The sequence below is a fragment of the Dicentrarchus labrax genome, unplaced genomic scaffold, assembly GCF_905237075.1.
Source record: "Dicentrarchus labrax unplaced genomic scaffold, dlabrax2021, whole genome shotgun sequence".
In the NCBI taxonomy this organism is placed as follows: Eukaryota; Metazoa; Chordata; class Actinopteri; family Moronidae; genus Dicentrarchus; species Dicentrarchus labrax.
In genome coordinates, this window is record NW_026136706.1 from 29,413,392 (window position 1) to 29,436,884 (window position 23,493).

Consider the following 23,493-nt stretch of genomic DNA (forward strand, 5'->3'; position numbering starts at 1 on the left):
GCCACTTGGCAAACTCCAACGCAGATCAAATGTGGCTGTCGGTGTCTTTTGTTTCACTTCACCGAGGCAAGTGAAAGAAAAGCAATCAGCATTCAGCACTCGGTGCCACTCACAGCTTTATTGAACACTACACAAACCCAGGTACTGATGTAAAATCAAGTCTTGTTTTAATTACCTTTGTCATCTCAAGTGCACAGAACACTGAAGAACAATGAATGTTGTTCAATGTATATAATGAGCTCATGGTGTCCAGGGGGAGAACAAATCATTTTAGCTTGTATTTGAATACTGATACTGAATGGTATTGTTCTTCAAATAACTGTCTTAGTTTTTTAGACCCCTAATTAGTTCATATTTTTTATCAACAGATCTTAGTACCCTAGTTGCTTTAAGTGATATTGGTTTTGTTAGAATAAGTGTTAATTAGCTCTACATTGTGACAGCCGTCACTGATATAGAGAGATTCAGTCAGTCACATGGTCTCCCAGTCCCTCCTTCCTGCAGTAAACAGAGAATACACTTCCTGGTATCCTGTTCCCACTTTATCCAATCAGGAGAGAGAACTCCAGCAGAAGGCAGCAGAATATCAGTGTGATGACGTTAGGAGGAGAGAGGGGACTGCTGACTGTGGAGAGCAGACAGGAAGTTAGCCAAAATGATTATTTCACTGATAGAGCCTTTAAATAAATCTACGTGGTTGTGTATCTGAAAATGAGGCAAAGATTTTCCTGGACACCAATATTTGTTTAAATCAAACAGATTTATAACATCGATTAGAGTCCTTTAAACGTTCCATTCCATGTTCACAAGTGTGCTCTGCTAAAATCAACATACACTTCCATTAAAAGTAAGACAATATACAACATACAGTGTATTCAACAAGATCTCCTTACATCCATACAAAGAGCCAATACAGTATAGCCTAATGACAGGGTGCCCAGTTATTGGTTTATAGTACAAGCCAATGTCAGGGAAATGGTTCTCCTGCACTTTGCCTACGAAGCACACACTTAAAGAAAAGCCCCAAACAGGATTCACAGAAAGAGAAAACTGGGAATAGGCACTTCTGTTTTTGTTTAGTTTTTGTGTAGTTTTTGTGTGTTTTCATCAATTCCTTACTCATTTTGTTCAGCTAAGCCTTGGCAGCAACCAAGCACACAACTCTGTTTTAAGAGCATCATATTCAGTTAAATGAATCAGTAAAACCATTTAAGATTACTATGATTTCATGTTCACCAACAACTTAAGGGGACAGATGAGGGGCACATTAAACACAAGATGGGCAGATGTTGTCCTACAGGGCGTGGTACAGGTTTATAACTAATCACCCACCATATATATATATATATATATATATATAATGTGTGCCAATCATTTCATCTGGGCAGAGCTATAGATGGGCTACCTCATTTCCTGCTATTACAGTTGACCCCTCCTAAGTCCCTTAGCAAAGCCCCTTTTTGCTTTGTGCTCCAATAATGGTTGATCCAGTCTCAGTCAACTTTCTCCTTTTCTGTACTTAGATATGCTATGTGCTACGTCACTTTCATCTTTTAACCATCTTCCAAATGTGGGGGTCTTTTCAACATAGCAAGCCTAGCACAGGGGTTCCCAAACGTTTTAATGTCAAAGACCCCCACAATGGATGCACATTAGACCACGGACACCAAGATTTTTTCTTAAGGAATCCCTTTTCAGTTTTAGTCTTCATAGTCAATCAAGGATTAAACTAGGATCACTAATAAATAACTATCAATCAAATGGCCAGGCCTGTATCTTCCCTTGTTGTTCCAACATCCTCCTCTTGCTGAGGACCAGCCCACTCAAAGAGCATATAGAAGGCAGAAAGTTGACTGAGGCTTGCTCAACTGTTAGCTGGAGCACAGGGTGAAAAGGGGCAGGACTTTGGAAGGGTCAGTTAGCCCCATCACTCACTGTGATAATGGGATTAAGCTATTTATTCAAAACATGGTCTTTATAAGTCTTGTATCTGATGCAATACTACTTTCTTTGGGTTTGAGGGTTATATTTTCTGCTACAGGCATGTAATTAGTTAGTTGCCAGTTTCCTGCTCATACACAGCAATGTTAAAGTCATGTGCCAACATACACTTCATATCAAGACTATATTGTTGCAGTTTGTGTTACAGTCTGTGGTGCGTCACATTTTCCTTACAAGCACTCAAGCAAGGCATTGGAAACCAAAAAGAACACTGCACTTTAACACGCTTAAACAAGTCTGCAGGACCAAATGTATGTATGAGAAACACAACGTAAAATCATCAATCAACAATCTCAGTGGATCCGAACTTGGCCTCACACACTGAATTTCTATCTGCACAGAAGGAGAGGAGTAATGTGAGTGGAAGCAGTGCCGCACAGACACTGGAGCATCACTACCAGCAGTCAAGAGAAGTCAAAATACTGGACAATAAATACGTACAAATTGACTTATTATGTTGGGCAAACTGTGCCTCTGCTTATCTGATGTGGGTTTGAATAGTGCCAGTGACACCAGGGAAGGTCAGGTTAGGAATAATGGGATCATTCCAGTGGGACAGTATGTGGCATTATTCACAGCAGGATTTGATTGATTCTGGACTAGGAGGAGGCAAAGCAAGCAAACGCAGCCCTAACCATTTGGCTTTTATGTGTTGACCCTTTTTTCTCCTTTCCTTTCTTGGCTGCTCGCCAGCGTGTGCTGCTCATTTTGTGCATTTTTACGCAATCAGGGCTGCGACTGAAATGATGCAAGAATGAAAACGAAAGAAAGTTTACAATTACTACTAAATACTACAACAGGCTTGCCACTGTCTTCCACATTCTTTATTCTCCTCCTCTCAAGTCCTCACTATACCTCCCCCTGGTCATTTCCAAATGCAGAATCTCAGTTGGTGGTCAAGAGACACAGATGTGAAACACTGTGTCTTTCTCCTCCATCTCTGCTTGCTCTTCCTTTCCTCTAATTCTCTCCTTTGATTTTCTGTCTGCTTGGACAGGAGGATGAATGGAGGGGAAGGGGGTGAGTGGGTGCTGGGTTTCCCCGCACCAGGCCCACCCCTGTAAGTTGGTTGAAGGAGACAGGATGGCTGAAGGGCTGTGGTGGTGTGGATGGTGGAATACTGGTGGGAGTTGTGGGGGTCTAGTTGCCACCACAGCAGGCTCTGGTAGAGTGGGCATCAGGGTCCTGGAGGTTGACTCCCCGATGTCGCGCTGCGTGTGTAGGGTTTTGGGTGTCTGTTTTTGGCATCTTTTTTGCTACATTAAGACAAAGTCAAATTTTTTTTTACCAAAATTAACAGAACTTGAAAGAACTAGAAAGAACACATATCTACCAAGAAAAATAACTCTAATAATATAATTCAAAAATTCCTGCATTTGAATTTAAACCCACACCAAGTCTAATCAAAAGATAAAAACACCAGATTTATTTTCATCCAGAAAATTTGCCAGGTTTTATGTGTATGTCATATCAGTGTTGATGGTTAATGTAGTCAATTAGATAATAAATTGCTCAGTGTGTGCTATATTGACCGAGAAAGCTGAGTTTTCCTGCTTTCGTGCCACCAGCAGTGCCTACATATACCAGGATGCATTGCGTGAAAGCCCCTGACGCCCACTGAGCAAGCTAATACCATATTTACAGCTTTTTTTTTTTTTAACACAACTCAACCCACTAAAGTAAGTGATTGACTCATTTCCCTTTGCAAGTAGACAACTTTGCGTTTCTGTTTTTATTCTGAAGTGTCACATTCAACACACCGGAACACAGGGTTAGTAAACAGTAGAAAGCAGCATTTGTTACTTGCCTTTGGCTGCGAGCCATGCCTCTTTCACTCTGTATATCACCCTCTCTCTCACAGTGCCAGTAGTCTCATAGCCAGACCTACTGTATCTCCACAGCGCTGTGTCAGCGACCTGTCTCATTATTTTCCCCTCCAATCAGGAGAAGCTCTCCCATCTCACTCTCTTGCCAGTGTTGCATCTTGCACAATATGAAGAATAAAACTGCTGTTGCACATTGTTCCCAAAGACCATAAAAAACAATAAATAATGTAGAACTTAAATGCGTGTCATAGCATCGTGCCGGAGAAGGTTAAAATGAGTGTCTATGGGTGTCAGCTTTCCATCGCTGCCGACTGGAGCTGAAGCTGATAAATGCCGGTGACTACTGCAGTCATTTGTCCTGGAACTGAATGCCGATTGTACCCTTTCCCACTAAAGACAAAAGCCAGAGGTTAGTGGGTGCTAGTGGGTCTTTTTGTCCAGTGTGTAAGGGGCTTAAGTAAGGGCACAACGTTGCAGAGCACATGGTTCCTGCAGTTTCACCATTTCTTTTTCACACGTAGCAATATTGTTACCTTGACATTTCGAGCTGAATCAGGCTCTAGTTCGTCACTGTACACTGTATCACTGTACATGTCTGTAAAATACAGTACTGGGGCTGATTTTGCAGCTATTTCTCTGTCAATATGGCACGCACTGAGGAATGTATTGCTTCAGTTGACTACATTTACCATCAATACTGATTGGATATCCAAAATGTGGCACATTTTCCCTTTAATAAAGCTTTTTAATAAAAGATGAGCACTCATAGTGTACCTCATTTTGTCATCAAAGTAAGTTGTTTTGGAAAATGTATTTTAAAATAAGCACAATGTCTCACAAATCTTTAATCTGGATCAGCATCAAAAATCGAATTGTTTATCGGCCAATGGCTCGACTTCCCAGCAAATTTCATTTAAATCTGTGAGCAGATTTTTGACGTATGCTACTAAACCAACAGTCATAATCTCTTAGGCTTAATGACCCTTAGGAAACTAAATGAAAGCACACTCACCAATGGCCAGGAAGAGCTCATTGACGTTCATGGCTGTCTTGGCCGAGGTCTCCATAAAGAGCAAGCCAGTATCTTCAGCGTATGTCTGGGCTTCCTTTTGCATACAAACAAATACAAATATATATGCATAATATATCAGCAGTTATTCGAAATACTGCAGAACACAAAAAAAAAACCTAAACCTGAAAAGACCTCAAATGTTTCTTATCTACAAACAGCAGACACTCAGTCGAGCACAGACCTCTGAGCTGATAAGTGCAGCCTCTGCAACAACCGTTTATGGTTGTAGTCAAGATTGAACAAAATTACTATTGTACACTGTCAGGTAGCTGCTGACTCATTGTTAGGACTCTTCCACCAGAATCTGAATGCAGCCAAATCAGTAAAAATGTGTTTAACATCTGAGATATGGACATTTGTTGATTGGTTTGATGGATCCCTGTGCTCTATTATCTAATATTTTTGTAAGATTGTGCACACAAGCTCAGTTAGCCTGTTTGCTTGCAAACACCTCCACCTGCTCTACTACAACTTCTGTTAAAAGAACTGCAAAAAAGAAGTGCAGTTTCATTAAACTGCCCACCTTTCACATACTGTGGTTACTTATAGAACCAATAGTGCCAATTACATGCATTCATTCATAACACATATGTAACCTGTCATCATTTCATCATTAGGCTACAGCCCACAAACATGACCATGTTACCTCATATTCTACTAGTCTCCTCTCTGCCAGGTCAGCCTTGTTCCCGGCCAGGGCAATAACAATGTTAGGACTGGCCTGCCTCTGCAGCTCCTTCACCCAGGCCTTGGCTCTCTCAAAAGTCTCCTGCACAAACACAGCACCAAGGTCAGATAAACTGCAAATAAGCCTCAGGAATATTTCCACACATTACTGTTCCAAGCTGACTATTTGTTTTTTTTTTTTATATATATATATATATATATATATATCTTATGAATGTCTGGAGGGGGTCTTTAATATTAATATCAGATACGTATGAAGGTCCTGGCCTTAAAGACTGTGTTACAGTTAAGTAACATAATTTCTTCGCTCATTTCACTGTTTTAGCTGAGTGAAATAAACCATGAATGGCTGACAAATATGTCTGCAGGCAGTAAGAGTTATCACCCAGAATCATAGTTAGGACAAATTCATCAATATTGCCCAGACCTACATAAACAAGCAACTAGTTGATTAATCTGTTCATACTATACCGGCTTGGTGATGTCAAAGACAACGATAGCGGCCTGAGCACCACGGTAGTACATGGGAGCCAGGCTGTGGTATCGCTCTTGTCCTGCAGTGTCCCAGATCTCAAACTTCACCGTGGTATCATCTAAGCACACCGACTGAGCCAGGAAAGCAGCTGGACATAAAGAGGGGGAAAGGACAGGTTACCAGGTGTTCCTAAAAGCATTGTAACCTACTCCAAACTGCAACCTTCATGCCCTCTCCCCCCTACATTCACATCACACATCTCTCAGTTTTCACCTCCTATGGTTGTCTCCTGGAACTCATCAAACTGTCCCTTGACGAAACGCAGCACCAGGCTGGACTTGCCCACGGCCATGTCGCCCAGCAGCACCAGCTTGAACTGGCAGATCTTGGTCTGTGGAAGTGTGCCGTTGGAGCGGCCTCCACTCCCTCTGGAGCTCATGGCGGCCCGTGTAGGAGACGGCAGGGGGGCTGGGGCCTCCTCCCTGGAGTGGAGCACTCTTGCACTGCCTTGTGTCTTGGGAGTGTGGTCGAGCCTCAGCGGTGGTGTCTTCTTGACCTCTCTTCACACCTTGTTTTGTCTGAAGGAAGAGGTGAAAGATTTTGGTGCAAGATTACATCATGGCCTACCTAACATACACTTAACTTTCTCTTCCAGTGCATCCATAGTGTCTACAGATCGGGGTTCAGGTAAGGTGGGCATCTGACATGAATTCAAGGAATAGCCAGTAATACCAGCCCTGAAGGTCTAACTGTGCTCACATCTTACCTTACCTCTCACACTTGTTTATGAAGGCACCAACTGCCTCTTCCAGTACATCCATACAGTCAACAATAAAGAGTGGGGTTTTATAAGGAAGGGTGGAGATTTCCTTGGCATGAAACCAAGTTGATAGCAACTGAATGGCTCTCCATTCCCCGGCCCTGCATGCCTGCCCTGTGCTCCGTGAATCAGAGCCATGTTTGTGTCCCACTGTCCTGCAGTGAAACTGGAGCTTTAACAGGGATGCTGCGCCTCCAACTGCTGTCTCCCACCTCATAGACAACAATGCTCAACACCCATCACTGCAGCACATTAGTCATTAGAAACATTCCTCCAACCTCAGCGTCAGACAGAGGTCAGTTGGCATTCCTGCACTCAGCCTTGAGGTTGCTCCCACCACAGTAAACGCGATCATACCAGCAGCCCTTGCGTTATGTGCTAACGGGACACCGCTCCGACCACTCGGGTCGGACGAGACGAAACTGTGCTCAACCTTTATATTCGACGCCCAGTGAAACACACCAACACTACATGTCCACCTGAATAACACACGACTCCTGAGGCAGAACTCTAGACATATTTACCGTGTGTACTGTTGTTTCAGCGGCGGACGTATCGCAGGCTTAACTGTTGACAATTTGGCTATCAGCTGGTTAAAGAAAATGTTAACACTTCCTGTAAATCAGCGCAGGCGCACTGAGTGTCGCATTGTCAGTCCTGTAACCGCATTCCCCAGCGGTCGCTCCACTGACTGTGACACATTTTTACACTCTGGATTTAATGTCGACAAAACGATACATCGTTGTTTCGCAGCCGGAGAAACAATTATTTGTATTTACAATGACAAGTATGAATGAAAGATAATGAGTACTGGTCAAAACCAAGCATATTGCCGCCCAACTTGAACATTATTTTACCACAAACACATTCCTGTAGAAATAATGGAACGTTAAAGGGACTTTTGAACGACGTTTAATTGACCGAGAGATCGCTGTGGACTCCAGGCCGCAGGGGGGCGCCAGACCGCACTCAGACAGGAAGCTACACGGAAGTCTTGAACGCTTGACGGATGTTTGAATTATTTTGATCAGCGGACCGAAAAGCTTCTCATCGACACTTATTGAATACACTATAGAATGTGTATTAGCGCTTACCTGTGAGGGGGGGTGGCAGCCTGCTGACATTATGCCACCCACAAACACAAAGAAGCAGAAGCAGGGGAGGGACACCGCGGTCAGTGGCCCTTATTGATTCACTACAACGAGCAAAGCCTCAATGTAAAGTGTGGAACATCAGTGGTGTTACTGTACTGGATGCACTGGTGCTTTACTTTAATGTTCTCACTGCAGGCTGCTGTATGCTTTCATTCTAATACAAATCAGAGAGATTGCTTTTTACTCCTCTACTTTCATTCCACAGCCTGAAGGACTCTACAGAATTACACATGTTACACATTTCACAAGCAGGGGCGGATCTAGAGACCTTTCCATGGGGGGTCCAGTGGGTGGCAATATGGAACTATATGTTATTGAAGTTGACCTTAGAACCACACACACATTCATCAAAACATTATTGTGGCACAGTGAAGCATTCAGTAGAAATATCTAAAGCTTTTTTACCAAATGTCTTTTTTCATTGACTTTAAAGCTATCAGTAGTGTAAAACGTACCCGCAGCCGATCATTAGATTCATTTCCGTTTTTAGCAAGTTTTGAAAAAAACAACAGAACAACACTCAGATCCTCACGCTGTCCATTTCTCCTGCTTCTAACACATCAGCATTGAGGACACAATGTTCTCTTTCTGCCTGATATATCCCTCCCACTGACAGGAGCCATGATAACCAGATAATCAGTGTTAGTCACTTCACCTGTCAGTGCTCACAATGTTATGGCTGAAGGGTGTATGTATGTGAGTTTAGGGTAACCAGTCATCAGAAGCCATATTATGTGGTGTGTCCCATAAATGCCACCCCTTTTGATCTGCCTCTGCATACAAAACAGAACAGGACCTTATAAAACATGAAGCATTGTTGCAGATTAAAATACCCAACAGTGTATAAAATGCTTGAAAACCTAGTTTGATGCTTGATCTCAGCCTACCACAACACTACAACCATGCTTACACAGTAATCACAGGTCACATCAGTTATCCAGTGATTAATGAATAGCAGTGTAACACTCTCAGGGGTCATTTTCTGCACTCATTGCTTCTGCTTTTGATAGTTGGATAAATACATTTTGCCAAATGTTCTTACATACTTTATACACTATCATCTGAGGACAGGCTCAGGCATTTACACTTGGTGGCTCTGTTTTTGAATTGCTGGACCCAGGTGCAGGGAACCAATGACAGCAGTGTGGTGAGCAAGGTGTCTGCTGCAGCACAGGGGTACTTCCAGGATGTCTTCCTCCAACACTTTGTGTGCAAAGTGGCCAGGAGAGCTCCACTCATCAACAGGTCAGCAGGGATCTTCATCTCGTCACACTCAGTTGTGCATGAGACTCAGTCATCAGGGTCACAGTCACTTTATTGAACACACAAACTACATACACAGGAGTTGGCCTTGGTTGAAAATGGTGGTGTAATATTTCACTGCTGAATGCCAATTTTAATATGGCCGCTATATAATGCCGTTACCAAATCAAAGAAAATACATGTGTAATTCCAATATTCCATGCACATTACAATCTAATATGCTTATCTTGGCCAGTAACATGTTGTTTTAGATGGAATTGTTATTGATTAAAGCTGCAGTAGGTAACTTTTATAAAAAATAACTTTCTGTCATATTCACTGAAACTTTCATTTGATCCTGACAGATAATCAGTGAAACAATCAGATTCCTCTGGCTCCTCCTAGTGCTCCTAATGGCATTTACAAGAATCCACCGGGCCTGAACGAAAACAACCAATCAGAGCTGAGAAAGATAGTCACTTTGGGTTGGTGGATAGAAGACAGTTGATTGTTGAGTCTCATTCCAAGTGTCTGTATTTGACGACCGGAGAATGAGGCTCAACAATCAACAATCGCAATCTTTCTCAGCTCTGATTGGTTGCTTTCATTGAGACCCGGTGGATTCTTGTAAATGCCATTAGAAGCACCAGGAGGAACCGGATTGTTTCACAGATTGTGTGTCTCATGTACTACTGTCAGGATATAGTGAAAGTTTCAGTGAATATGACAAAACCGTTTTTTTTTTTAATAAAAGTTACCTACTGCAACTTTAATGAAATAGAAAAATCCATTGGGTTACATTGTACGTAATAATAATGACAAACTGGCAATGAAATCAGAATTCCTGGCAATTCCTGAACAGGGCACTGAGGGTAGACCTTGGATTGGGGCTGGGACTACTGTCATTATTAATTTCATTATGGGTTAATTTTTCGTGATTAATCATGTGTTCTATAACATTTTAGAAACTAGTTAAATATGTCTATAACTCAATATTATGTCTGTATACAGAAACATACAAAACATAGTATATAATAATGACAATAATATTGTGTTGTATTTCCATCTTTTAGGGGCTACTATGTGCGTTGGAGAGCTGTGGACCACTGTGTGAGGAGGTTCCTTCACATTACTGAAAACTGCCCCAAGAGACAGGCGAGTTCACAGTGTATTGTCTAACACTGTTTTGTTTAGAAAGTTTTCCTTATGAAGGGTTGCGTATGTTATACAGGTCTGGAAAGTACTTGAAAGTGCTTAGATTTAGCCTACTGGAGTCTCAATCTCAAAATTCACCCACAATCCCCTTGTTATACATACTATGTGCTGCCCAGTTTCTCTAAATGACATTTCGCTTACACCAAAAACCCAAAATATCATGGTTTGTAATCGCTACAAAATTTGACATACTAATTCCTTAAGAAATAGCCAGTGATGGTCAGAATATCTGGGTTTTTTTTATTTATGGTATAATAATTTGATTTGTAAAGCACTTTTCAAGCTTAAGCACAGAGTGCTTTCCAGATTTAAACATATAGAGAACAAAACTGACAGTCAGAAACCCACAGGCCCTCCATAACACCCATGAACACACACAATTAAGAACAACATAAAAGCGGATGTTTCATCCTGATGGAATAAAAGGATTTTCTCCCCCCTCATTAAGGTAAACCATTCGAGTTTTTGTAAAGTGCTGTGCTGGGTTAGAGTGGTATACTGTATGTGAACATCTAGGTGAATGGTTGGGCCTTCATTTTGAAATAATTTGTCCTTGAAAAGTGCTTGAAATGTGTAATTCTAAAAGAGTTGCACCCTTGTTTATACACATTTGTTTTTATTTCTCATTCTGTCATTATCTTTCCCCCTTTATTAGATTTTGTCACTGGGCGCCGGGTTCGACTCTCTGTATTTCCGCCTATGTGCTGGTGAAGCACTTGACAGGGCTGTCGTGTTCGAGGTCGATTTTCCTGACGTCACCCGGCGGAAGGCTGCCCTCATCAACTCTAATATCACACTGAGGGGGATGTTAGACTCCTATTTACCTTCTCCTACAGGTTTGTAATTTCCCTCACACACAACACACTTGAGATTCAAAGAGATTTAATTGAGTATATGCCTTATGTGTGTCTTCAGGACCTGTTTGTGTGTCCAGTGCTCAGTACCGTCTGCTAGGGGTGGATGTGAGAGAGGAGTCCCAGGTCGAAGAGGCTCTGAGTGCAGCTGGGATGGACTGGGTTGCCCCTACTCTCATTCTCTCTGAAGTGGTGCTTACCTACATGGAAACACAATGGTGAGGCAAGGTGGTCTATTTATGGGACCATATCACCCATTATGGGTTACATAATATATCAGCTAGGACTTTAAAATCATGTACTGTATTTGGATCTTAGGTCTGGTACAATAATTAAACAGTACACAGTATCTAGAAAAAGACAGCTCTACAATATCATCATGTTTATCATATAAACGTGGGGGAAAATGAGAGGAGGAAGACTTTTTATTTTTCAATATGAGAATAAACATGTATCCCACGCGTGCTAGAAAATCTGGATAACCTGGAAATTTAGACTTTTCAGTCATGGAAACGCCTGGAAATGGATTAAAATGACCAAATGTCCTGGAAATATTCTCTTGTCCTGTACATTTTCATTGTATTTTGGCTCCACACTCAGATTCCATAAACCTGGGTGTATATTTTGTTTGAAGCTCAACTGTTCAGAGCGGGTTTACCAGACGCAAAGCAGAACAGAAAAACGCTGCTTTTTCATTTCTGCTCCCATGTCAGTGTAGAGCTGTTCACCACCAACTTTTAACATCAAATCTACAAGCATACAGACTATTATTGTTTAAATTTACATTGGTTCTTGTGCTTCATAACTGTTCATTGTACATGCAACAGACACTTATACCTCCTCTTTTAATAGTCTGATTAATTTTCTGTAAAATAACATACATTTTTTATAATATTTTATAACTTTTTTATGCCACAGTAGAAAAATCAGTTGTGGTAAGAACAGCCAAGCACGCCACGAAAGCAATCTAATGTGGAATGTCCCACAAATGCTGGCCACCATTGTGAGCAAGTGCTGTCTTGTATTGTCAAGAAAAAACTCCTTTACTCCTGGTAAAGTTGAAACGTCAAAAATAAAATAAAGTTGAAATGTCAAGAGTGAAGTTGGAAATTGCGTCTTTTCAGAAGAACAGAAACAAACTTGGAAGAGGTGTCAGTTGCTCTCATAACTTCATTTGATGGACCAGTAGAATTGACTTTATTCTTTATTCTCAACATTTTGTCTTCATTCTCCAATTGCAAAAAAAAAAACTAATCTTCCTCTGATTTATTTTTTCTACTGAAAGTCTGCCTTTATTCTCCATATTTCTACTTTGTCAAAATGCAAAAAAGTCTTCATATTCCCATTTTTTCCCCTCGGTCTTGGCCCTAATAATCTTCCCTATGATTATGGTCTTAGCTCTGATGGGATGTTTGTTTGCAGTTGACATATGCTGTGTGTCTTTCAGGTCGGATACTGTCATTAGTTGGACAGCCAAGCTCCTGCCACAGTCTCTCTTTGTCATGTACGAGCAGATACATCCTCATGATCCCTTTGGCCGGATCATGCAAGATCATTTTCTGAAACTAAATTCAACTCTGCACGCCCTCCGACAGTACCCAGACACTGCTGCTCAGAGACACAGGTTCCTGGACAAGGCCAGTATGCAGACAGTGACTTATTATTATATCTTGTTACTGTTGCTCTTAATGAACACACCTTTAATCAAGTCGTGCATGGAACAGAGGTGTTTATTTCTTATATCCATGTTGATCAGTTCTCTGTTTTTGTAAAGTAGACACAAAGGTTTAATCAGATATGGTGTCTCAATGAATTGTGTTATTGTGTTCAGGGCTGGGAGCAGTGTGTGTGTCTGGATATGAACCTCTTCTACCTCGGGCTGGTCCCTGAAGAAGAGAGATCCCGAGTGGAGAGCCTTGAGCCGTTTGATGAATATGAGGTTAGCCTCTGAAATGTGTTTGCATCTTTTTATTGTGTGGGTTGTCTCTCCGTCATACCCTTTATTAAATCATACTTCCAGGTAATAACGTTGAACAAAATGAACTCTACGTCTGTCTACCTTTTAGGAGTGGCACCAGAAATGTTCCCACTACTTCATCCTTACTGCATCTCAAGGCTCTTTGATGGCACAGGCTTTACTCCCGCATGCTCCAGGTAGCTATCACTGTATTTCCATTTCACAGAAACCACTGTCCCGACTTTACAACTAACAGATCTTTTACAGTTTGTTTGAGCCATTTTACTTTTTCTTCTTTTTAATTAAGTAGAAAGTCCGTCGGTACAAGTCATCTTACATTTCCAATTTAGTTTTTTAAATAAAACTCAATCCATCCCTTCCAACATTTATAAAATATAAATGTCTTCACTCTCAAAGCAAATGTTAAAGCTGCAGTAGGTAACTTTCATTAAAAAAAAAGTCAAATTTGCTGAAAGTTTCACTATATCCTGACAGTAGTACATGAGACAGATCATCTGTGAAATAATCAGGTTTCTCTGGCTCCTACTTAGCTAATTCCTGTGGACAGGAATCAAAATGGCCACTGACAGGCTCAGATTGTTGACTTAAGTGTCTGACAGCATTATGGAAATGATCCCTACAGAAACTGACCTTTTGTTTAACCAGAAACAGCCGCAACATCGCTTTCGCTTGCCACCAGACTCCATAGACAAAAACAGTAATTTTACCTTGATATCATCATAACATTGTAACTTCATTCAAAGTGGACAGAAACAAGATAAAACTCACCAAACTGTCTTTGTTAGTTTTTCCACTGTTCCAACAATCACCAACTCTGGTTTGGTTTAAATAAATCCTTAATTCACCGACAGGTAAAGAGAGTGTGACACTATTCTCTGCTCAGGACACTGTAAATAAATAATAATAATGAAAAATAGCTGTTTGCTGCTATATTAATGTCTAACATATATCACCTTTAAGACACATTGTTTGCTTGTCTGTACATGTTTCACGGTTAAGGTTGTAACACTTGTGTTTCTGATGTTTGTTTGTTTGTTGTTTTTGCCTCAGTATCTCCAGTGCCATCCACCTGCCCGTCTTGGAGCCCCACAGCCCTGAGTGTGCAGACCGTACCAGTCTGTTTGGAGGGGCTGGGGATGGCTAGCTCCTTGGTAAGCCCAGGGCAGGTCCTGCTAACAGGAGGGTGTAGCAGAGGAGGCAGGGGGCCAGTGACCAGGATCCTCCTCAGGGGCCAGGAAGGCTGGAGAGCTGTCAGTGTGGAACCAGCTCTAGATTTGGGTGAGAGGGCTTTCTGCTTCAGATTCTTAATTGGTTTTACCATTACTAATTATTCTTTTAGTCAAATGATCAACATTGTGAAGTGAGACCAGTTTAGCTTCCAGTGTGAACAGCTGTTGCCTTCCTCCAGGTGTTCGACTCTACCACACTGTTACCACTCTTCCTGGAGGAGGGATCATGGTCTACGGTGGTCGCTCCTCTCCACTCAACCCAACCAGAGGCCTATTCAGAGTAATCCTTGACCTCGGTAGTCCTCTCGACGAGGAGCAAGACACGGCAAAACTGTGGGTGGATCAGATGGTCTGCACAGGGGATCCACCTCTGGCAAGATGGAGGCACACTGCTACTGTGGTCAGTCACAAAGGTGGGATAATGCAGGAAGTCATGTGTGATTTCTTTCTGTCTCTCATTCATTCATTTTCATCCTTTCTTATTTATTATACAATAAAGCCTTCTCATTTTTCCTGTAGGCAAAGACTTTGTGTTTGTGTTTGGAGGAAAGAATGAATCCGAGGCAGCTCTGGGTGGCGGCTACTTCCTGTCTGTAGACCAGCAGCACTGGACTGAGGTTTGTTTGGTCCCTATCCATGTCTAATCTTTGTAAATATGTTTTTAATTGCACACACACTGCTAGTATTTGAATAATCTTGTCTCTCCCCGCTTTAGATGACATTGGGCCTCATGCAAGAACCGCTCGTACAAACAGGTTTTAATGGCGATTTAACGAAGTGATTTCAGACAAATTGCTGCATTCACCGTTTTCTCATATTTGAAATTTCCTCTTAAGTACAAACTAAATCCATGAGTGGCCCAGACATGTTGTTCAAGTCATGTCTAATATAATCGGCCTCTCTTTACAGGAGGAAAACACTCCCTTGACGTGGAATCATAATGCCTGAATAAATTTAAAGGACCATTGTGTAGGATTTAGTGGCATCTAACTCACTCTCTTCACCCTCCCCTTCTAAGCGCAAAGGAGAAGCTATGGCGGCTGCGAGATAGAGAAAAGAGAGAAAAGACACGAATGCCTCTATCTAGAGCCAGTGTTTGGTTTGTCAATTCTGGGCTACTGTAGAAACATGGTGGTTCAACGTGGTGGGGTCCATAGAAGGGGACCCACGGACTGGACCTTTAAGAGTTTAAATGTGAACCAAACAAACAAAAAAAAATTTAATGAATATTCTGTTAACCGTACTATCAGCATGGCATGACCATTTTACAGAGAGGTCTTTTTTTTTTTGTGGCATATTTCAGTACAGCCACTTGTACATATGAGTTGTTGTTACACTCAGCTGCCTCTTTATGCAGGTCTCTGAGCAGTATCGTCTGTTGTTATGACAGGGCGTCAAAACAAATCTATTTACAAAAATGATATACTGTAAAATCTATTAATAAGTCTTAAAAAAAATGTAAACACACCTGACAGTGTAACAGCACCTACCGTATGCTAGATGTTACAGGGTGTCCGCTAGGCATAGGCCCATATGAAAATGTCAGGTCATGATTACATGGTCAAAATAATTGCAATTCATGATATTATTGCAGTTATTGTCAAGATTTACTTAAAAGTCTTAAAATGCCACAAAAACATACTGGAAGCACGTAACCTTACATTTTGTTAAGAACAAATTGCACCTCAGATAGGAACCTCATCTCCCTGTTCTTTAGTTTGAAATCTACACTATTTCCACACATATGCTTTAACCTTTTTTGTGGTCAATACAACGAGCAAGACAAGCCTTCAGCCATGGTGACAGGATTAGGATTTTGGAATAAGTGAAGATGTGGATTCCCCATTGTGCCCTTGTTCAAAATAAATCAAAGAAATTAATATAGGACTGTACGTTAGAGAGCTAGACAGCTTTTTCAAGTCACTTGTGATGATATTCACAATTATCCCAGGAAGGAAAATTCCCCACGACATACTTATCTCGGTGCTCTTTATCGTGATACCTGACAATATTGTACATCATCCCATCCCTAGTAGGGCTGTGTATTGGCAGGAATCTGGCGATTCGATACATATCACAATACAGGGGTTACAATTCAATATATTGTGATACTGAAAGTGAGGTGATATATTGCAATTTTTAAATGCATTTTAGGAAAACTATCCTAAAAAGGTCTTAAAAAGTCAGTTGAACCTACAGAACCTTTGTATTCTAATATCTCCATCATCCATTATATTAGTCATATAAACTGCTTATAAACCATTATCTCTCTCTGTCTCTGAGTACATGTTGTTGGCAGCTGCACTGTTAATATTTTCTGACTGTGGATCCTCTAATACGAGTACTGACTCAGTTTGACTTGTTATTTTCACGTCTGCTGATTTCTGACAGCAGGATATTCTTCCTTATGAAACTTGCCCACAAACCGAGGCAGCTTTATATGGTCATTTTAGGGTTGTAGATTATGCTAATGATGGTTGCAGAAATTAGCAATCTACAACAAATTAAGAGAATTTGTAAATCCAACTTTGAACACTTGTACGAGCTAACCTGGCAGGAAAAAGTATGAAAGGGTTTTCAGAGAAAGAAAATGTTCTTGTATTGAGACCCTGTGTGTGTGTGTGTGTGTGTGTGTGTGTGTGTTATTTACAGATCCCAGTAGAGGGCGCAGCTCCAACGGCCCGCCATTCCCACTCAGCGTGTTCACATCAGGGAGGTGTGGTGGTGTTTGGGGGACTAGATGGACGGGGAGTGCCACTGGGGGACACAGTGGTGTTAAGGCCAAGTGAGAGAGGCTTCTGCTGGGATAGAATAGAGGTGCAGCCCCCTCCTGTTCCCAGGTCTGTTGTTTTTCATTGCTGTCACATTCACACACCATCAGTTCAAATAAAACCCTCCACTAAAGAGCTGAAATGACTGGCTTGGTTTCAGGTATTCTCATACTGCCCATGTGATTGGTGGAAGGCTGGTTGTGGTTGGTGGAGTCTGGCTGCATTCAGACGGTGTACCAGGTGGTGTCATTATCAACCTCACCACGTGCAGCAGTGTGGAGTTCAGGCTGGACACGGTCAGTTAACATTTATTGGACCTAAGTGTCATAGATATATATACTGACTAGATGTCGCCTTGACTACCGCTGTTCATTGGAACGAATGCGTCAATAGAGACGCCATCTTGCAGCGGGGATCCACCCACCTTTAATGCATTAGCGTCAATCTAGGCAAAGATCTAACGAAAATAAAATCACAATAAATCGTCAAAATCTCGAACGATTTTTTAGTTTTTTTTGTTTGTTCCAACTGACAGACATGTATTTATGATCGAGTCCAGAGAAAATGTAAGCTTTTGATATTAATATAATCTACTTCAAAATGTAATGCCTAGTACTAGTAGGCGTAGGTTTATTATTCTTCCACTTAATAGTATGTGTATTTGCTTTTACACCTGTATTGTACTCATATCTAATGACATTCACAAAAAATCCGACCTAAAGGCTTCACAGCTCAATATTTCATGCAGTACCTTTTTGACGGTCGTGCTTTTATTTTGAAAACGTCACCGAACCAACCATAGCTATATATATACTGAAACATGAGACTGAAACAATATAATTTCATCACCAGAAATATACTTTCGTAACATTCAATATCATAAAACACATCATCACCTGTGAAATGTTATCCCTTGCTGTTGGTTTTTCATTTCTTTTGTTCGAACATCCATAAGCAGCACAACAGTCCGGCATCTTTACAGCTGATCTGAATGCAGGAAAACTAATTTGGCGCTTCAGATCCACGCTCCAAGATGGCGGCGGTTTTGACGTTTGCTTAGAAGCCCAAGGCGACATCTAGTCAGTATATATATCTATGCCTAAGTGTGACGTCACCCATTTGTTTGGGGTCTGGCATTATGGTCATTGCAATGACAGTTAGACAGAGCCAGCGGAGGTGACATTGGCATGTTCTAGTATTACAGATAAACATTGTTGAGGTGTATGAAGTGCAGCCTGGAGTCTCTGTAACAACGACAGAATTGCAGCTGTCTCATCTGAACAAACCAGTTGAATGTCGTGCAGCATTTAGTATAGTTTAGACATCATTCTATAGACTGACTTTCTCTCAGCACCACCATCTGTGACTTCCAAGTTTTTATCAGATAGGTTTGTGACTCTAATCCCAAAGAATATCCAAGTTTTTTTCTGGTGAATTTGCGGCTTTCATTTCAGAATAATTTATATTCAGTGCCACATACTCTACTGATGCATCAAGTGCTTTATATCAAGTCATTTGCTCATCTTGTGTAGATCTGTTAGACAAGATACTGAATAATACATCTCTCTGTGTTCTTCCATCTCTAGACCTCGGTACCCTGGCCTCTGATGCTCCACTCGTTCTGCTCTGAGCTTACGGACCCAGAGGGACCAGAGCTGCTTCTGATGGGCGGGGGAGGAAACTGTTTCTCTTTTGGGACTCACTTCAACCTTCAGCCTATCACTGTGGACCTCACACCTGTGCTGGGATGAAGTGGCCTCAAGTGTTTGTATGGAACTGTTATGCAGCTGAAATCAATGACTTAAACTAAGGACCCAAACTCTCACCATCAGACATCTCAGACAGGATGAAATGGATAAACCTGGATTATTTAGGACAGTTTCAATAATTCAAACCTGTTGAAAGTCTACTGTAGACATAAAATATCCAAAGAAATGCCTCATGTCTGCTTACTGGACAGGATTTTATTTGTGAGACCTCAGTTCAAAATTACAAAATAGTCAATCAAAATTATAGTCATAGCAGGTCGTTTTCTTTGAAGGTTTTGGATGAAGGTTAAATCATTCAGTGAAGCGCCTGAAGGACTGGACCGTGGGACAGACGGCACCCCAGTCGCCGGGCTGGCGGTACTCCCCCTTCTCCAGGAAGTACTGGCGCCCACGGTAGTTGGAGTGCTCATAGAAAACCCACCAGCCGTCGAAGACTTTGCAGGAGTTGACCTCCCTCCAGCTGTACTTCTCCAGAAGTGAGGGGCAGTCCTCTGTGGCCTCGAAGACCTGGCCCCCGAAGTCTGCCTTCTCATACAGCTGCATCTTGTACTGGGTCCCGCTGGTCTGGAAGGTGACGGGAAGGAGATGTTTGGGGGTATGGGAGTAGATGGCGGGGTTAAAGTGGAGGATAGGTGGAGAGCGGTGGTTAGTGCAGGGGGTTGGGGAAGAATGGTGAGGGGATGTGGGGTAAGAGAAACGGGGAAGGGGGGATATGTAGAGGGATTAGATTTGCATCTAATAAAAGGAAAATATGTTCGCAGTGCCCCATGTTTAATTGAGCCTTCTTAAGTCCCGCCCCTTTTTCTATATAATAATAACAGCTGAGGAAGCCTCAGAACCTCAGTCAACTTTTTTTTTTTTTTTTTTTGGATATGCTATGTGCTAGGCTAATCTGTGTTGAAAAGACAACCACATTCTGAAGATGATTAAAAGATAAAAGCAACATACATAGTCACATCCTAGGTAAGCTAGTGTTAGCAAAATGCTAGCTAATCTAAATCAATTGGTTGCTAGCTAATTAGGTAAGGTTTTGCTAACGTTACCTGTCAGATGGAACTAGTTAGATTCCCATGAGAGCAGCCCCTCCAGGTACTTTGGGATTGCATCAAGTCCCCGCCCCCTTTTAGGTGAAAGCAGTCCCTCTAATTTGACTGATGCTTAATGGAAACTCTAAGCTCTTTGCCAGTTTTTTTTATGTCATTGCCGCTCAACTCTGTTGTTATAAAGAAACAATGCAGAAACGCGATGACTTAGTCCTTTGAGTCTGCCTCCATCACAGTGGACGGACCTGACACATACATATTTCTGACATCTGACACTTTTCCTGCAGTTTCAATGTGACGTTACTGTAAACTAATTACATCGCTGTGGCGAAGCCAAACTGCCATTTGTGTTTATTCGACCATTTACTATGAAAACCAAACCAAACTCCATTCTCAAAGCGGGTGTTTTATGGTAGACCCATATTGTGGGTAGACCCACAGTGAAAAGTTTAGTTCCACCATCACTACTGATCACTCTCTGATTCTCTTCAATCCACAGACACACTCGGCACACGTCATTTACTCAGTAACATCATTAACTAACCTGTGATGAAGTGTTTGCCACAGACGGACACATGCTGTGATACCCACAGTTTAAGTTCCCATCACGGTGATCTGGCTCGATCTACCACATCAATGAGATAACTGACTTTAATCAAACACCGTCCCTCGTTGTTTGCTCACTGTTTCATGCCTTTCTAAATAGTACAAAACTGTACCATGCAGCTTGTACCAACTATATTGATTTTAGTACGAGTGGTGCCCCTGAATGTGCCTGCAGGCTGTGGGACGTTTGATCATACAAATAGTATGACCCTGACCCAGGTATTGGTCTACATTGACAAAGCCCTACAGTCACTGGTAGCATAAGCATGACCTCTTTAATGTGTCCATAAGTTTTACCCCCCCGCGCCTGCATACACTGTGGCTTTTAAATAAACTAACTTCTGAGTCATAAACCTCAACATCACAAAGTCAGCCCCTGTGCTCCTCAGCTGAGGGAAAACCCTCGGCATCATCAGCGGAGCTTACAAAGTGGATCATCTTGCAGGAGCTGAGACGGTCGTTGAGGCCCATCCAGCGCTGGTACTCTGGGTACTCCCCCCTGGTCAGGACATACTGGTAGCCCATGTAGTTGGGCCTCTCGTACACCACCCAGGCCCCGCTCTCCACCCGGATGGAGTTGCAGCGGCTCAGGTAGGTGTGGAAGTCAGAGCAGTCGCTGTCGCATTCATAGCGGCGGCCCTGGAAGTTCTTGTCCTCGTAGAAAACGATCTGGGGGAGAAAACACGGGAGTCTCAGCTCTCATCCAGATTTCACATGATCTGTGTTTGGTTCTCTTTCCTGGGTGGTTCATCTTAGAAAGGTCAAAGTGGTTGTGTTTGTCACTCACACTTTACAAAAAGCTTTTCTGACTTTGGAAAGCATCCTTTTGGCAATGTTTTCTCAACAGGTGGTGCAGCTTTAACTTCTAGCCATCAGGAAACTAGCCTGTCGAGTCAACAACCCAGAGACTCACCTGCAAACTAGGGCTGCAACTAGCGATTATTTTCATTATCATCATCAGTACATCAGTTTCTCAATCAATTTAGTTAGTCATTTGGTACATAAAATGTCAGAAAAATGTTGATCAGTATTCCCCAAAGCTCAAGGTGGCGTTCTCAAGTGTCTTGTTTTGCCCACAACCCAAAGATATCTAGTTCAGCAGGAAAAAAAATCACATTTTAGATCAGAGAATTTTGACTTTTCTCTTTAAAAGAATGTCTCAAAACAATAAATCGATTATCATAATAGTTGACTAATTGTCCTTCACTTGCAAACCAAGTTGAAATAGGTTCAAACTCCCCACAGAGAGGGTCATATACAGCCTTGTCCACTGCTTAAAGCCACACATTCAAACTTAGCATACATGCCACACTGATATCTGACTCTCAACTCACCCTGCCCATCCTGGATATAATGTGTGGTGTTAAGTGATGGTGGTTCCCCTGAGGTCTCGATGTTGCACTGGCCCCCTCATCGGTCCCTTTTATATCCCTGCTTTCCAACATTTATAAACAGCAACAGCAGAGGCGACAGGAGAACAATCGCTTTGTCATGAAAATGAGATCCAAAAATTGAGTCAGTGATTCTAGTGCTATTCAGTTTTTCCAGAAAAGCGAGGAAGGATTACGGCATAATGGCCAGGCATGGTAAGCGTCCATTGAACCCCACTTCTCTACTGGCTGGGTCCAGTGCCCAATCCCCCACCACTCACTCACCCCCACTCCAGCTCTCGCACCATGTTATACATGCCAGCTCCACCAGTTTGCTCCCACCTGGTGAGGACCTGCCAACTCATGACTTATCCCTGCCTTGTGGAAGAATCCAGATAGAGCAGTGTGCAGTGGGGAGAAGTATTCAGATCCTTTACTTAAGTAAAACTAGCAATACCGTATAGATATACTATCTATTATAAATACACTTCTTCCATCCAATATCTCACTGGAATAAAAGTACAGAAATATTATCAGCAAAATATATGTATGGGTCAAAAGAAGAAAAAAAAGGGCTCTGGTTGGTATATTCTTATATATTGTGATATATATTGCTATATTTAAGTGTGTTGGACTTAATGGCATCTAGTGGTGAATTTGCAGATTGCAACCAACTGAATAAAGCTCGTCTTTCAAGTGTGTAGGAGAAACTACAGTGGCTGCGGCTATTCACAGCCAGTGTTTTTTGTTTGTTTTTTTAGTGTGTCCGACTCAATGAAGAAAAGCATCCGCACACTCAAATCTGTGCAAAAATCTTACTTATTCTTCAAGGCAAAAACAGGCTGCAAGTGAATGCAGCAGTGCAGAGAGCATTACTTGATTAGCCTTAATGCAGAACAATCAGTTGAGCTTCTGTGGCTGGACATCAAGGGAACTGTAGTCCTGGGTATGATGGACTACAAGTTAAACAAAGTGTTGTTGTGCTGTGAATAATCTATGACAGACTATGTGCTATGTTTGATGATGGCTGAAACCTGGTGTGTACATAGCATCTATCGCTTTTGTTGCATATCGATGTACTTGTGTTTCTTGACTGTCTCTTGTAGTCCATCATTCCCAGGACTACAATTCCCTTGATGTCTAGCCACACATGTTCGACGGAGTGTTCTGCAGAAAGCTGACAGAATAACTAAGACGTTTGCACAGATTAGATCTGACACCAGATGAGCGATTTATTTTTCTGTGTGTAACATGAGTAACAGCCAGTGTTGGGCAGTAACTCATTATTAGTAACAATATTACAGTAATAATATTACGTTCCTCAGCAACTAGTAGTGTAACTAATTACTAATACACCCAAAAACGAATTACTAATACACCA

General features: G+C 41.8%; 3 protein-coding genes across 4 annotated transcripts; 1 reads left to right on the forward strand and 2 right to left on the reverse strand.

Annotated features, from left to right (window-relative positions):
* Positions 1 to 99: 99 nt before the first annotated feature.
* On the reverse strand, positions 100 to 7,553 carry rab5b (RAB5B, member RAS oncogene family). Of its 2 annotated transcripts, none has more exons than XM_051403401.1 (6): positions 7,406 to 7,553; positions 6,335 to 6,639; positions 6,058 to 6,209; positions 5,546 to 5,668; positions 4,840 to 4,933; positions 100 to 3,257 (listed from the first exon to the last, which is right to left on the reverse strand). In XM_051403401.1, exons 2-6 carry the CDS (start codon positions 6,498 to 6,500, stop codon positions 3,142 to 3,144), a joined length of 651 nt encoding a protein of 216 aa, XP_051259361.1. In that variant the 5' UTR covers positions 6,501 to 6,639; positions 7,406 to 7,553; the 3' UTR covers positions 100 to 3,141. The 2 variants fall into 2 exon arrangements, with proteins under 2 accessions (XP_051259361.1, XP_051259362.1); XM_051403402.1 differs by lacking the exon at positions 100 to 3,257 and adding an exon at positions 3,361 to 4,217.
* Positions 7,554 to 7,562: 9 nt separating this feature from the next.
* On the forward strand, positions 7,563 to 19,259 carry lcmt2 (leucine carboxyl methyltransferase 2). The gene is made up of 14 exons (XM_051403278.1): positions 7,563 to 8,054; positions 9,156 to 9,280; positions 10,351 to 10,432; positions 11,148 to 11,328; positions 11,408 to 11,564; positions 12,794 to 12,983; positions 13,178 to 13,285; positions 13,413 to 13,500; positions 14,375 to 14,602; positions 14,733 to 14,966; positions 15,073 to 15,170; positions 17,206 to 17,393; positions 17,485 to 17,620; positions 18,911 to 19,259. Exons 1-14 carry the CDS (start codon positions 8,007 to 8,009, stop codon positions 19,073 to 19,075), a joined length of 2,028 nt encoding a protein of 675 aa, XP_051259238.1. The 5' UTR covers positions 7,563 to 8,006; the 3' UTR covers positions 19,076 to 19,259.
* A 26-nt stretch (positions 19,260 to 19,285) lies between these two features.
* On the reverse strand, positions 19,286 to 22,198 carry crygs2 (crystallin, gamma S2). Its single transcript, XM_051403429.1, has 3 exons — positions 22,077 to 22,198; positions 21,169 to 21,411; positions 19,286 to 19,657 (listed from the first exon to the last, which is right to left on the reverse strand). Exons 1-3 carry the CDS (start codon positions 22,185 to 22,187, stop codon positions 19,385 to 19,387), a joined length of 627 nt encoding a protein of 208 aa, XP_051259389.1. The 5' UTR covers positions 22,188 to 22,198; the 3' UTR covers positions 19,286 to 19,384.
* Between the last annotated feature and the right edge of the window lie 1,295 nt (positions 22,199 to 23,493).